Below are 16,622 nucleotides of genomic sequence, written 5' to 3'. Positions count from 1 at the left end.
CCTTTTTTTTTTATATTTCACCTTTATTTAACCAGGTAGGCTAGTTGAGAACAAGTTCTCATGTACAACTGCGACCTGGCCAAGATAAAGCAAAGCAGTTCGACACATAAAACAACACAGAGTTACACATGAAATAAACAAACATACAGTAGAAAAAAAAATATTAAAAAGTATATATACAGTGTGTGCAAATGAGGTAAGATAAGGGAGGTAAGGCAATAAAATAGGCCATAGTGGCGAGGTAATTACGGTATAGCAATTAAACACTGGAGTGATAGATGTGCAGAAGATGAATGTGCAAGTAGAGATACTGGGGTGCAAAGGAGCAAAATAAATAAATAAATACAGTATGGGGATGAGGTAGTTGGATGGGCAATTTACAGATGGGCTATGTACAGGTGCAATGATCTGTGCGCTGCTCTGACAGCTGGTGCTTGAAGTTAGTGAGGGAGATAAGAGTCTCCAGCTTTAGCATCTCCAATCCAGTGATTTGTGCAGTTCGTTCCATTCATTAGCAGCAGAGAACTGGAAGGAAAGGCGGCCAAAGTAGGAATTGGCTTTGGGGGTGACCAGTGAAAAGTACCTGCTGGAGCGTGTGCTACGGGTGGGTGCTGCTATGGTGACCAGTGAACTGAGATAAGGTGGGGCTTTACCTAGCAAAGACTTGTAGATGGCCTTGAGCCAGTGGGTTTGGCGACAAGTATGAAGCGAGGGCCAGCCAATGAGAGCGTACAGGTCACAGTGGTGGGTAGTATATGTGGCTTTGGTGACAAAACGGATGGCACTGTGATAGACTGCATCCAATTTGTTGAGTAGAGTGTTGGAGGCTATTTTGGAAATGACATCACAGAAGTCGAGGATCGGTAGGATAGTCAGTTTTACGAGGGTATGTTTGGCAGCTTTGCTTTGTTGCAAAATAGGAAGCCAATTCTAGATTTAATTTTGGATTGGAGATGCTTTGTTGCAAAATAGGAAGCCAATTCTAGATTTAATTTTGGATTGGAGATGCTTAATGTGGGTCTGGAAGGAGAGTTTACAGTCTAACCAGACACCTAGGTATTTGTAGCTGTCCACATATTCTAGGTCAGAACCGTCCAGAGTAGGGATGATGGACGGGCGGGCAGGTGCGGGCAGCGATCTGTTGAAGAGCATGCATTAGGTTTTACCTGCATTTAAGAGCAGTTGGAGGCCACGGAAGGAGAGTTGTATGGCATTGAAGCTTGTCTGGAGGTTAGTTAGCACAGTGTCCAAAGAAGGGCCAGAAGTATACAGAATGGTGTCGTCTGCGTAGAGGTGGATCAGAGAATCCCCAGCAGCAAGAGCGACATCATTGATGTGTACAGAGAAGAGAGTCGGCCCGAGAATTGAAAACTGTGGCACCCCCATAGAGACTGCCAGAGGTCCGGACAACAGGTCCTCCGATTTGACACACTGAACTCTATCAGAGAAGTAGTTTGTGAACCAGGCTAGGCAGTCATTTGAGAAACCAAGGCTGTTGAGTCTGCCAATAAGAATGTGGTGATTGACAGAGTTGAAAGCCTTGGCCAGGTTGATGAATATGGCTACACAGTATTGTCTCTTATCGATGGCAGTTATGATATCGTTTAGGACCTTGAGCGTGGCTGAGGTGCACCCATGACCAGCTCTGAAACCAGATTGCATAGCGGAGAAGGTACCTTGGGATTCTAAATGGTCGGTCATCTGTTTGTTAACTTGGCTTTCAAAGACCTTAGAAAGGCAGGGTAGTATAGATATAGGTCTGTAGCAGTTTGGGTCTAGAGTGTCTCCCCCTTTGAAGAGGGAGATGACCGTGGCAGATTTCCAATCTTTGGGGATCTCAGACGATACGAAAGAGAGGTTGAAAAGGCTAGTAATAGGGGTTGCAACAGTTTCGGCAGACAATTTTAGAAAGAGAGGGTCCAGATTGTCTAGCCCAGCCGATTTGTAGGGGTCCAGATTTTGCAGCTCTTTAAGAACATCAGCTATCTGGATTTGGGTGAAGGAGAAATGGGGAGGCTTGGGCGAGTTGTTGTGGGGGGTGCAGGGCAGTTGACCGGGGTAGGGGTAGGGGAAAAAATGGTTATTGAAATTCTCAATTATAGTGGATTTATCAGTGGTGACAGTATTTCCTAGCCTCAGTGCAGTGGGCAGCTAGGAGGAGGTGCTCTTATTCTCCATGGACTTTACAGTGTCCCAGAACTTTTTTGAGTTTGTGCTACAGGATGCAAATTTCTGTTTTAAAAAGCTAGCCTTAGCTTTCCTAACTGCTTGTGTATATTGGTTCCTAACTTCCCTGAAAAGTTGCATATCACGGGGGCTATTTGATGTTATTGCAGTATGCCACAGGATGTTTTCGTGCTGGTCAAGGGCAGTCAGGTCTGGAGTGAACCAAGGGCTATATCTGTTCTTGGTTCTACATTTTTTGAATGGGGCATGCTTATTTAAGATGGTGAGGAAGGCACTTTTAAAGAATAACCAGGCATCCTCTGCTGACCGTGTTTACGGATTTGGTGTTGTACCTGGTAGGTTCATTGATAATTTGTTTGAGATTGAGGGCATCACGCTTAGATTGTAGGATGGCCGGGGTGTTAAGCATGTCCCAGTTTAGGTCACCTAGCAGCACGAGCTCTGAAGATAGATGGGGGGCAATCAATTCACATATGGTGTCCAAGGCACAGCTGGGGGCAGAGGGTGGTCTATAGCAAGCGGCAACGGTGAGAGACTTGTTTCTGGAAAGGTGGATTTTTAAAAGTAGAAGCTCGAATTGTTTGGGCACAGACCTGGATAGTATGACAGAACTCTGCAGGCTATCTCTGCAGTAGATTACCACTTCGCCCCCTTTGGCAGTTCTATCTTGTCGGAAAAGGTTATAGTTAGGGATGGAAATTTCTGAGTTTTTGGTGGTCTTCCTAAGCCAGGATTCAGACACGGCTAGGACATCCGGGTTGGCAGAGTGTGCTAAGGCAGTGAATAAAACAAACTTGGGGAGGAGGCTTCTAATGTTAACATGCATGAAACCAAGGCTTTTACAGTTACAGAAGTCACCAAAGCTAGGCGCGGCTAGGCCTGGATTAACCTCTACATCACCAGAGGAACTAAGGAGGAGTAGGATAAGGGTACTGCTAAAGGCTATAAGAACTGGTGATCTAGTATGTTCGGAACAGAGCGCAAAAGGAGCAGGTTTCTGTGTGCGATAGAATAGATTCAAGGTATAATGTCCAGACAAAGGTATGGTAGGATGTGAATACAGTGGAGGTAAACCTAGGCATAGAGTGACGATGAAAGAGATATTGTCTCTAGAAACATAATTGAAACCAGGTGATGTCATTGCATGTGTGGGTGACTGGAACTGAAAGGTTGAATAAGGTATAATGAGCAGGGCTAGAGGCTCTACAGTGAAAAAATACAATAATCACTAACCAGAACAGCAATGAACAAGGAATATTGACATTAGGGAGAAGCATATGGAGCCGAGTGATCATAGGGGTCCAGTGAATAGTTAAGCTGGCTGGAGACACGGAGAATCAGACAGCTAGCGGGCCAAGGCTAGCAAGCTTGCAGAAGGGCCTTAGAGGTACGTCGCGATGGAAGAAGTCTGTTGTAGCCTCCTCATGCGGTTCCGTCGGCAGACCAGCCGTGATGGATTAGTAGGGTTCCGTGTAGTTAAGGTGCCCAGTCCAATTGGCAAAATAGGCATAGTGGCCCAAGAAATTGTCCGATAGACCCAAATAAACCTACCATTAAAATTACAGACTGATCATTTCATTGTCAGTGGGCAAACGAACAAAATCAGCAGGGGATCAAATACTTTTTTCCCTCACTGTATACAGCTAACAGTCCGATGTGTTCTAGACAGCTAGCGGGCCGCGGCTAGCAGGCTAGCAGATGGGCATTCAGGGGACGTCGTTACGGAGGGGCCTGTTGCAAAAAGAACCCTCGGGCAGATTACGTCGGTAGTCCAGTCGTGATGGATTAGCAGGGCTTCGTGTAGTAAAAGGGGTCCAGGCCAATTGGCAAAATAGGTATTGTAGCCCAAGGAGTGGCTGATGGACCTCTTCAGCAAGCTGGGAGATGGGCCTAGCATGGGCTAGCTCCAGGCTAATTGGTGCTTGCTTCGGGACAGAGATGTTAGCAACTCGGATTGCAGCTAGCTAGCTGCGATGATCCAGGTGAAAAGGTTCAGAACTTGCGGTAGGAATCCGGGGATATGGAGAGAAAATAAGTCCGGTATGCTCTGGTTTGAATTGCTTTGTGGAAACTGGCGAGAAATTTCCGAGCTAGAGGTTAGCTGATGACCGCTAGCAGTGGTTAGCTGACTACTAGCTAGTAACTAGTTAGCTGGCTAGCTTCTGTTGGGGGATTCCGGTTCGAAAGTAAAGAAAAATACTAGAAAGTAGCAGATCCATACCACATTGGGTGAGGCGGGTTGCAGGAGAGTATATTGAAGTTGAGGTTTAGGAAAAATATAAAAAAGATATGCGAAGATGTAAAAGATATACACGGGACAAGACGAGGACAAAGACGTCTGACTGCTACGCCATCTTGCATTCCTCTCCGGCAACTGGATTAGGAAGGATGCCTGTGTCTTTGTAGTGACTGGGTGTATTGATACACCATCCAAAGTGTAATGAATAACTTCACATGTTCAAAGGGATATTCAATGTCTGTTTTTATATATATTTTTAACCAATCTACCAATAGGTGCCCATCTTTGTGAGGTGTTGGAAAACGTCCTTGGTCTTTGTGGTTGAATCTGTGTTTTAAATTCACTGCTCGACTGAGGGACCTTATAGATAATTGTATATGTGGGGTACAGAGATGAGGTAGTCATTCAAAAAATCATGTTAAACTCTATTATTGCACACAATGAGTCCATGCAACTTATTACGTTACTTCTTAAGCACATTTTTCTTCCTGGACTTATTTAGGCTTGCCATAACAAAAGGGTTGAATACTTATTGACACAAGACATTTCAGCTTTAAAAAAAAAATTTTTTTTTTCACTTGGACATTGAGGGGTACTGTGTGTAGGCCATTGGAACACAATCTAACTTGAATACATTTTAAATTCAGGCTGTAACACAACAAAACATGGAAAAAGTAAAGGGGTGTGAATACTTTATGAAGGCACTGTATAACTCTATTCCTATTCTATTCAGAGTTTAGAGAGAAAATCTAATTGGATATTAGCTATAATCCAGGCTGGTTAATGAGATGTATGTCTGTTGAATTTGAAGAAAAAAAACACCCTCACTCGGCCCCGCCCCACCTTCTCAGCCAGTCAGGATCCGCTAGTCCATTGTGGGCATGGCATACTGCATGCTTTTTATTGAACAGTATGTGCGATATAGTATGCAACGATGAGTACAAATTATGCAGTTTAAGTATGTAGTACGCTAGTATGGGTATTCGGACACAGCCACAGTGTTGTTATGTGGTGATTTTTATCTGTTTGGTAATTAAAAACCCAATAATGTTGTTGGTCCATCAGACCCGTGAACATTGTGGGAATAACAAAAACATGAACACCACACAAGGGTTACAGTTATTTTCAATTGCTAACATTCATTGGTCAAAACTGAAGTCACATTGTCAAAACTCTTCACACAGTCAGCGAAACAGAAGTGTATGTGGAAAAACTGTGAATCATTTTTCATTGCTTTCACACAAAATACATTCAATGACCACATTCTCCGAAATCCAAGAACTCTTTTCTCATTCATACTCCACCACCTGCTCAACTATATATTTGCAGCACGTTTTCAAATGCTAATACACTGTTTGCAAAACTGTTAAAAACACATTCAAAACAGAATGATGGCAAATGTCGTGCATTTCTGCAGCAACCAGATTGAAACATAGAAAATCTCACAAAAATATTTAATCGTTCCAAACACAACTGATTGCAATTTCATCTGAAGCCTACCCAAGTGTCCTTTTTTTAGTCTCGTTACCAAACAGACAAAAGAGTACGGCTTCGGGATGATTTAGTTTGGAAACATGGATCAAGGAAGACAGGTTAGTGGGGAAAGAAGAGTGGCAGGGAGAGGGAAGACCAAGAGCGGTGGTCTCTGATGAGATAAGGGGCACAATTATTGACCATGTTGAAAACCATGGTCTCTCTTTGACAGAGGCCGGTTTAAGGGTGCAGCCAAATCTGCAGCGTTCAACAGTTGCATCTATAGTACGAATTTTCCGGCAAAACAAGAGGTGAGATGTGCATCCTTCAATGATAATTTAACTACATATTACAGTAAAATACAGTATGTTCACATTTTTGTTCAGTATGTTCACCCCCGCTAAACACTAGTCTCAACCTCAACAGTGAAGAGGTGACTCTGGGATGCTGGCATTCTAGGCAGAGTAAAAAAAAAAAGCTATATATCAGACTGGCCAATAAAAATAAAATATTAAATGGGCAAAAGAACACAGACACTGGACAGATGAACTCTGCCCAGAAGGCCAGCATCCCGGAGTCGCCTCTTCACTGTTGACGTTGAGACTGGTGTTTTACGGGTACTATTTAATGACGCTGCCAGTTGAGGACTTGCGAGGCATCTGTTTCTCAAACTAGACACTCTAACGTATTTGTCTTCTTGCTCAGTTGTGCACCGGGGCCTCCCACTCCTCTTTCTATTCTGGTTAGAGACAGTTTGCGCTGTTCTGTGAAGGGAGAAGTACACAGTGTTGTACGAGATCTTCAGTTTCTTGGCAATTTCTCGCATGGAATAGCATTAATTTCTCAGAACAAGAATAGACTGACGAGTTTCAGAGGAAAGTTCTTTGTTTCTAGCCATTTTGAGCCTGTAATTGAACCCACAAATGCTGAAGTCTCAGATAATCAACTAGTCTAAAGAAGGCCCGTTTTATTGCTTCTTTAATCAGAACAACAGTTTTCAGCTGTGCTAACATAATTGCAAAATGGGTTTTCTAATGGTCAATTATCCTTTTAAAATGATAAACTTGGATTATCTAACACAACGTGTCATTGGAACACAGGAGTGATGGTTGCTGATAATGGGTCTCTGTATGCCTATGTAGATATTCCATAAACAAATCTTCTGTTTCCAGCTACAATAGTCATTTACAACATTAACAATGTCTACACTGTATTTCTGATCAATTTGATGTTATTTCAAAAACAAGGACATTTCTAGGAAATCCCAAACTTTTGAACGGTAGTGTACTTTAGTACAGATAATAAAGTGAAAAGGTGTTATTCTTATTCTATAATGAAATACTGATTTATGTGAAAAACCATTCACACTTCAAAGAGAAAAGTCCATCATTTATGTAATGCTCCCTGTTGTTAGTGTTTAAGGTCAGTGTGTTATGAGTGACAATGTATGCTTTCTGAGTCAGAATTGTTGCCAGTGTTATGGTCGAACGAGCTTATTCTGAGACATGTACAGTATGAAGTGTTTTGGTGGTTTGAGTGACTTTTAGAGGTGAGATTAACTGTTTGGCCAAGATGCATGTTGGTAATGCAGACTGTGTGAAGAGTTTTGAAAAAAGTCGCTTCAGTATTGACCGATGCTTGTTAGCAATTGAAAAAAAACAAATACAGTGGGGAGAACAAGTATTTGATACACTGCCGATTTTGCAGGTTTTCCAACTTACAAAGCATGTAGAGGTCTGTAATTTTTATCATAGGTACACTTCAACTGTGAGAGACGGAATCTAAAACAAAAATCCAGAAAATCACATTGTATGATTTTTAAGTAATTAATTTGCATTTTATTGCATGACATAAGTATTTGATCACCTTCCAACCAGTAAGAATTCCGGCTCTCACAGACCTGTTAGTTTTTCTTTAAGAAGCCCTCCTGTTCTCCACTCATTACCTGTATTAACTGCACCTGTTTGAACTCGTTACCTGTATAAAAGACACCTGTCCACACACTCAATCAAACAGACTCCAACCTCTCCACAATGGCCAAGACCAGAGAGCTGTGTAAGGACATCAGGGGTAAAATTGTAGACCTGCACAAGGCTGGGATGGGCTACAGGACAATAGGCAAGCAGCTTGGTGAGAAGGCAACAACTGTTGGCGCAATTATTAGAAAATGGAAGAAGTTCAAGATGACGGTCAATCATCCTCGGTCTGGGGCTCCATGCAAGATCTCACCTCGTGGGGCATCAATGATCATGAGGAAGGTGAGGGATCAGCCCAGAACTACACGGCAGGACCTGGTCAATGACCTGAAGAGAGCTGGGACCACAGTCTCAAAGAAAACCATTAGTAACACACTATGCCGTCATGGATTAAAATACTGCAGCGCACGCAAGGTCCCCCTGCTCAAGCCAGGGCATGTCCAGGACCGTCTGAAGTTTGCCAATGACCATCTGGATGATCCAGAGGAAGAATGGGAGAAGGTCATGTGGTCTGATGAGACAAAAATTGAGCTTTTTGGTCTAAACTCCACTCGACATGTTTGGAGGAAGAAGAAGGATGAGTACAACCCCAAGAACACCATCCCAACCGTGAAGCATGGAGGTGGAAACATCATTCTTTGGGGATGCTTTTCTGCAAAGGGGACAGGACGACTGCACCGTATTGAGGGGAGGATGGATGGGGCCATGTATCGCGAGATCTTGGCCAACAACCTCCTTCCCTCAGTAAGAGCATTGAAGATGGGTCGTGGCTGGGTCTTCCAGCATGACAACGACCCGAAACACACAGCCAGGGAAACTAAGGAGTGGCTCCGTAAGAAGCATCTCAAGGTCCTGGAGTGGCCTAGCCAGTCTCCAGACCTGAACCCAATAGAAAATCTTTGGAGGGCGCTGAAAGTCCGTATTGCCCAGCGACAGCCCTGAAACCTGAAGGATCTGGAGAAGGTCTGTATGGAGGAGTGGGACAAAATCCCTGCTGCAGTGTGTGCAAACCTGGTCAAGAACTCCAGGAAACGTATGATCTCTGTAATTGCAAACAAAGGTTTCTGTACCAAATATTAAGTTCTGCTTTTCTGATGTATCAAATACTTATGTCATGCAATAAAATGCAAATTAATTACTTAAAAATCATACAATGTGATTTTCTGGATTTTTGTTTTAGATTCCGTCTCTCACAGTTGAAGTGTACCTATGATAAATATTACAGACCTCTACATGCTTTGTAAGTAGGAAAACCTTCAAAATCGGCAGTGTATCAAATACTTGTTCTCCCCACTGTATATATAACGTGTTGTGTCTCTGTCGCTCCCTGCAGTGCGAGAGATGATCCTGCACCCGTACAAGACACAGTCCGACAGTTTCTACTTTGTGGACAACAAGCTGGTGATGCACAACAAGGCAGACTACTCCTACAGTGGCGGCCCATAGAGGATGGAGGACCAACCAGGCTCCTGCAGACAGACAGACAGAGGGACCATGTTTCTCAGTGGCACTGTTAACAACCCACTGATCCCATGCTCTCATCCTCCCTCTCAGCCCTATGGAAAAGCCACAGACACACCACTGAAGAGACCCAACTTGAACCCAGTTGCTGTGTGTGTGTGTGTGTGTGTGTGTGTGTGTGTGTGTGTGTGTGTGTGTGTGTGTGTGTGTGTGTGTGTGTGTGTGTGTGTGTGTGTGTGTGTGTGTGTGTGTGTGTGTGTGTGTGTGTGTGTGTGTGTGTGTATGTGTGTGTGTAGCTTGTCTGTCAGAGCCTGGGAACACATGCACAAACACACACAAAGCGACAGAGGCAATAAGACCAGCAAGTTTCTGTATAGGACCAGTAGAGGCTAGAGAAGAAATGTGTGTGTGTATATTAAACGTCTCTGTATATTTATTATGTGAATGTGTGTACAAGTCTGTATGTTTGTTGTGACTGTGTGTGCGCGCACGCGTGCATGAATATATGTGTCTGTCAGTGTGTACAACATGTGAGTCTAAAACTTTATAAAATGAGTTAACTGATTTTGAAAGGTTTTTCAGTTATACTCTTCGTCCATCACAATAACTCAGTTATACTGCATAATATCATATGACTGGTAAATATACATAGATTTGACATCACATGTCATGGTAAATCACAGGTAAATATACATCTACATTTCACTTTATATTTTATGTTTATCAACAATAGGGAATTTTTATGGAACTTTATGGACAGAGGACTTTCCAAATACATTTAAAACTAGTTAATTTGGTACAGTGCCTTCAGAAAGTTTTCACAACCCTTGACCTTTTCCACATTTTGTTGTGTTACAGCCTAAATTTTAAATTGATTACATTTAGATTTTGTGTCACTGGCCCACACACAATACCCCATAATGTCAAAGTGGAATTATGTTTTTATAAAATTTTTACAAATGAATAACCCTTTTGTTATGGCAAGCCCAAATATGTTCAGGAGTAAAAAATGTCTTAACAAGTCACATTAGTTGCATGGACTCTTTGTGCAATACTAATATCTAACATTATTTTTGAATGACTACCTCATCTCTGTACCCCACACATACAATTATCTGTAAGGTCCCTCAGTCGAGCAGTGCATTTCAACCACAAAGACCAGGGAGGTTTTCCAATGCCTCGCAAATAAGGGCACCTATTGGTAGATTGATTAAAAAATACAAAAAGCAGATATTGAATATTCATTTGAGCATGGTGAAGTTATTAATTACACTTCAGATGGTGTATTTTTTAACCTTTATTTAACTAGGCAAGTCAGTTAAGAGCAAATTCTTATTTTCAATGACAGCCTAGGAACAATGCGTAAACTGACTTGTTCAGTAATTATTTTTTTTACCTTGTCAGCTTGTGTGATTTGATCTTGCAACCTTTCAGTTGTTAGTCCAACACTCTAACCACTAGGCTACCTGCCACCCTGCACCATGTATCAATACACCCAGCCACTACAAAGATACAGGCTTCCTTCCTAACTCAGTTGCCGGAGAGGATAGAAACCGCTCCGGGATTTCCCCATGAGGCCAATTGTCACGGTCGTTTAAAGGAGTGGACCAAGGCGCAGCGTGATTTGCATCCATTCTTCTATTTATTAAACGAAGAACACTTAACAAACTTACAAAACAACAAAACGAAACGTGAAGCCAACGTAGTGCTCACAGGCAACTAAACAAGGACAACATAGAACACCAGACATAGAAGGCCCACCCAAACTCACGCCCTGACCAACCAAAATAGAGACATAAAAAGGATCTCTACGGTCAGGGCGTGACACCAATGGTGACTTTAAAACAGTTACAGAGTTTAATGGCTGTGATAGGAGAAAATGGAGGATGCATCAACAACATTGTAGTTACTCCACAATACTAACCTAATTGACAGAGTGAAAAGAAGGAAGCCTGTACAGAATATAAATATTCCAAAAGATGCATCTTGTTTGCAACAAGGCACTAAAGTAATTCTGCAAAAAATGTGGCAACGCAATTAACTTTTTGTCATGAATACAAAGCGTTATGTTTGGGGCAAATTCAATACAACACATTACTGAGTACCACTCCATATTTTCATGCATAGGGGTGGAGGTATCATGTTATGGGTATACTTGTAATCATTAAGTACTGAGGAGTTTTTCATGATTAAAAAGAACAGTCAAAATCCTAGAGGAAAACCTGTTTCGGTCTGCTTTCCTCCAGACACTGGGAGATGAATTCACCTTTCAGCAGGACAATAACCTAAAACACAAGGCGAAATATACACTTGAGTTGCTTACCAAGACGACATTGAATGTTCCAGAGTGGCCTAGTTATATTTTTGACTTAAATCGACTTGAAAATGGCTATGTAGCAATGATCATCATCCAACTTGACAGAGCTTGAAGAATTTGTGCAAATATTTTACAATCGAGGAGTGCAGAGCTCTTAGAGACTTAACTAGAAAGATACAGCTGTAATCACTGCCAAAGGTGATTCTAACATGTATTGACTAAGTGGTGTGAATACTTATGTAAATTAGATATTTCTGTTTTTCTTTTTCAATAAATTTGCAAACATTTCTAAAAACATGTTTTCCCTTTGTCATTATTGGGTATTGTGTGTAGATGGGTGAGAGAAAAAAAATATTGAATCCATTTTGAATTCAGGCTGAAACTCAACAAAATGTGGAATAAGACTAGGGGTATGAACACTTTCTGAAGTCACTATATAAGATAGCCAATAGATTGGTAGTGTATCCATTCAAAACACAATTATTATATTTACCATATGTACAGTACCAGACAAAAGTTTGGACACACCTACTCATTCCAGGGTTTTCCAGTATTTTTACTATTTTCTACATTGTGTAATATTAGCGAAGAAATCAAAACTATTAAATAACACACATGGAATCATGTAGTACCTAAGTAAGAAGAATAGACTTGCTTGCGCCAAGAAACACGAGCAATGGACATTAGACCGATGGAAATCTGTCCTTTGGTCTGATGAGTCCAAATTTGAGATTTTTGGTTCCAACCGCCATGTTTTTGTGAGACGCAGAGTAGGTGAACAGATTATCACTGCATGTGTGCTTCCCACCGTGAAGCATGGAGGAAGAGGTGAGATGGTGTGGGGGTGCTTTGCTGGTGACACTGTCTGTGATTTATATAGAATTCAAGGCACACTTAACCAGCATGGCTACCACAACATTCTTCAGCAATACGCCATCCCATCTGGTTTGCGCTTAGTGGGACTATCATTTGTTTTTCAACACAACAATGACCCAACACACCTACAGGCTTTGTAAGGGCTATTTGACCAAGAAGGAGAGAGATGGAGTGCTGCATCAGATGACCTGGCCTCCACAATCACCCGACCTCAAAGCAATTGAGCTGGTTTGGGATGAGTTGGACCGCAGAGTGAAGGACAGCAGCCAACAAGTGCTCAGCATGTGTTGGATCTCCTTCAAGACTGTTGGAAAAGCATTTCAGGTGAAGCTGGTTGAGAGAATGCCAAGAGTGTGCGAAGCTGTCATCAAGGCAAAGGGTGGCTACTTTGAAGAATCTAAAATCTAAAATATATTTTGATTTGTTTAACACTTTTTTGGTTACTACATGATTCCATATGTGTTATTTCATAGTTTATGTCTTCACTATTATTCTAGTGTAGAAAATAGTAAAGTAAAGAAAAACCCTTGAATGAGTAGGTGTGTCAAACTTTTGACTGGTACTGTATATCAAGTATTTTGCACTGTTCCTTAGCAATCATTTAATTAAAGCACAACACCTTAGTTTATCCATTGTCATCATGGGAGAAAAACTAACATTTTACAACGTTACCATACCAGCAGACCTGTCCAGTCAGTCTTTGTTTTCACACATTTGTGTTAGGTTCTGTAAATGTTACAACTGTGTTATTATCAGCACTATGACATTGGGGCTAGTTCAGGGCTTCAGGATTTTCCTTTCAGGTAATTTAGAAAATCACTTTGAGAATGTTCAGAAGTTTCTTTGTTATGAAACGTATTGCAAAAGGATTCATATGTAGCAAATATTTTGGATACTTTTCTCCCTCTTTCTTTCTCTTTCATTCTTTGCACATCTGTATTATCTGAGTTCCTCTTACTCTCTTTTTTTGTCTTTCCCACATCTCTCCGTTCCTCCTCTCTCTCTCTCTCTGCCTCTGTCCCTCTCTCTCTGCCTCTCCCTCCCTCTCACTCTCTCCCACTGTCCCGACACATCCATCTCGGTCTTTCACGTTTCCCTCCTCTCTTTCTATCAGAAACACATTCCAGTGTGTTAAGCGGCATACAGGTGTCATGTTCCCCCAGTAAGATAAAATGGATGAACTGGAATGACCACGTTAGTGAAACAAGTTCAACAGATTTTGTGATTCATTCATGTAACATGATTTAGAAAATTAACTGATAAATATGTAATGTTTTTGACCATTCTATTGCCAGTCTGGGTGAACCAAAAATAAATAAAGTTTTCCGTGAATTTGTTTAATAATTATTTTAAAAAATGATTACAGGTTTTGTGTGTGCGTGTGCATGCGCACATGCGTGTATAGTGTATCTGTATTTGTAGCTGAAGTTGAAAGTCAAAGTTATGTGACCTGTCTGCACAGATTCTCAAGATACAGTACAGTACCTCTAGATACAGTAAATAAATGTGATGTAAACATCTCTGAGCAAAGAGCAGAGTTTGCAGTGTTACTTGATTAAAAATAAACAAGAGCATGAATGGTATATTATATACAACATATTCATTTTATTTATTAATTTGACAGGGACAACCCAGCAAACCAAAATTGGTTCTGTGAAAGTTCCCAGAAAATAGTTCTCATAACACAAAATCTGTTTGCCTGATGTTGCAAGAACGTTCCCAGAACGTTGCTCTCACGTTTTGTAGTGGCAGTATGTTCTAAAAGCATTACTGGTGTTATAACATTACCTGGAAACCCAATGACAACATCTGTGGTGGTTATCACAACATTTGAGTGAATTTTAGGAGAATATTCCCAAATATATTTAATTGAAACATTTTCTGAAAAACAACAATGTTTTGTTATCAAAAACATTTTCCTAATGTCACAACTAATGTTCTGGGACTGTTCCCGGTTTTCTGGGAATGCAAATCAATCAACATTTCTGTAAATGTGCCAGATTTAGACTTCTGGCTAGTTTTCAACTGTAGTTCCTGGGCAGATCGATATACACTGCTCAAAAAAATAAAGGGAACACTTAAACAACACAATGTAACTCCAAGTCAATCACACTTCTGTGAAATCAAACTGTCCACTTAGGAAGCAACACTGATTGACAATAAATTTCACATGCTGTTGTGCAAATGGAATAGACAAAAGGTGGAATTATAGGCAATTAGCAAGACACCCCCAATAAAGGAGTGGTTCTGCAGGTGGTGACCACAGACCACTTCTCAGTTCCTATGCTTCCTGGCTGATGTTTTGGTCACTTTTGAATGCTGGCGGTGCTTTCACTCTAGTGGTAGCATGAGACGGAGTCTACAACCCACACAAGTGGCTCAGGTAGTGCAACTCATCCAGGATGGCACATCAATGCGAGCTGTGGCAAGAAGGTTTGCTGTGTCTGTCAGCGTAGTGTCCAGAGCATGGAGGCGCTACCAGGAGACAGGCCAGTACATCAGGAGACGTGGAGGAGGCCGTAGGAGGGCAACAACCCAGCAGCAGGACCGCTACCTCCGCCTTTGTGCAAGGAGGAGCACTGCCAGAGCCCTGCAAAATGACCTCTTGGTGAACACCAACAATCTTGGTGTTCTCTGGCAAATGCCAAACGTCCTGCACGGTGTTGGGCTGTAAGCACAACCCCCACCTGTGGACGTCGGGCCCTCATACCACCCTCATGGAGTCTGTTTCTGACCGTTTGAGCAGACACATGCACATTTGTGGCCTGCTGGAGGTCATTTTGCAGGGCTCTGGCAGTGCTCCTCCTTTTATTGTTATCTAAAACTTAGCAGTAAACGTCCACTCCCCAAAGCTGATTTATTGTGGAATATTTGACTAGTCTTATCTCCTCCACTCCCCGGCAGAGCTCCTTCTTCACAGTCACACATTCTCAGAGGGGCCTTTTTATAAGAAAGAGAGAGAGAACTAAAAAACAATTGTGGAAAACTAAACCTCTACAATGAATATATATTGTTAATCTGTAGTCTAGGACCCTATAAATGTAAAGAGGGAGGGGTCTTATAACCCCTCCCCTTCTATTAATATTACATAAGAATAATCAATTATTCTAATACATCAAACATTTTGGTACAACCCTTTTCATGACCCCTAGGTGAACCCGACAAGCCTAATGTCAAGTTAAAGTGTACTGTTAGCTAGGTAATGTTAGCTTGCTGGCTCGCTAGCTAACATTACGTGTATGCTCTCCACTTTCTGGAGGACCGAGTTTTGAAATCAGTGGAATTAGAGTATGATAGCTAAGGAGATGGAGAAACACCTGTCTCTGGATTACATCTTCAAACTAAGGGCAACCATGGCATCCGTGACAGGAGACACATCCATCCATGATGTATACGGGTAAGATAGGCTAGTTAGCTACATTTTCAGAGATTAAATGTTTCTAATTTTGACAAAGTAGTTTCATTTCAAGTTAAAGTGTACTGTTAGCTAGCTAACGTTAGTTAGCTGTCTGGCTGGCTCGCTAGCTGACATTAGGTGTACTATCTTATTATTCGTATCTCAGAGCCATTTGCATTGCTAGTTATAGCCTAATGTTAACTAGCTAACATTGAACCTGGTTGGTTAGCTACCAGCAGATTCATGCAGGGTAGTAACATCATGAATTGGGATTATGGTTCATTGTTTAACTAGCTAGCTAGCTAACTACATGTCTTAACAAAATACTCTCTCGTCTGAGTGTGCCAGAGCGCAGAATAACTGATGAATTTACGAACGCTCAACACCCGTTGAATATGGCCAGTGTCAGTAAACGTCAGCAAAAAAGCATAATTAACCCTTTCACACGTACCATCACACGGGTGTGATCGTTCTACAGTGGTCCCTGAAGCGTACGATCACACCCGTGTGATTAGAACACTCATTTAGAACGCTCGTTTAGAACGGCCAGTTTCGAATGACTCAACAATCAGCGTTTGAGCTGGCCACACTTTTTTCAGAAACTATTTACACAAACACAGTCCTTACAAAGTTATGTCCAGAATGTGAGCAGTTTATTTTTGGATTCAATGTTCAGATATTCACAGAAGTATATAT

The 16,622-nt window shown here is 41.7% G+C and overlaps 1 protein-coding gene across 4 annotated transcripts in view; it reads left to right on the top strand.

Annotated features, from left to right (window-relative positions):
• The window catches only part of LOC139583992 (protein unc-119 homolog A-like), a 69,528-nt gene extending 55,469 nt beyond the window's left edge, over nt 1-14,059 (top strand). For 2 of the 4 annotated variants that reach the window (XM_071415494.1, XM_071415493.1), the window contains exons 5-6: nt 6,132-6,210; nt 9,209-14,059. In XM_071415494.1, the coding sequence (XP_071271595.1) occupies nt 6,132-6,210; nt 9,209-9,392 (263 nt within the window). In that variant the 3' untranslated portion in view covers nt 9,393-14,059. The remainder of the gene's footprint in view (nt 1-6,131; nt 6,211-9,208) is intronic. The other 2 variants (XM_071415496.1, XM_071415495.1) reach the window with 1 other exon arrangement.
• Nucleotides 14,060-16,622: the final 2,563 nt, after the last annotated feature.

Source organism: Salvelinus alpinus, chromosome 9, assembly GCF_045679555.1.
Source record: "Salvelinus alpinus chromosome 9, SLU_Salpinus.1, whole genome shotgun sequence".
Classification (NCBI taxonomy): domain Eukaryota; kingdom Metazoa; phylum Chordata; class Actinopteri; order Salmoniformes; family Salmonidae; genus Salvelinus; species Salvelinus alpinus.
The sequence above is the reverse complement of the archived record's forward strand: the minus strand, read 5'-3'. Positions and strand labels throughout refer to the sequence as shown.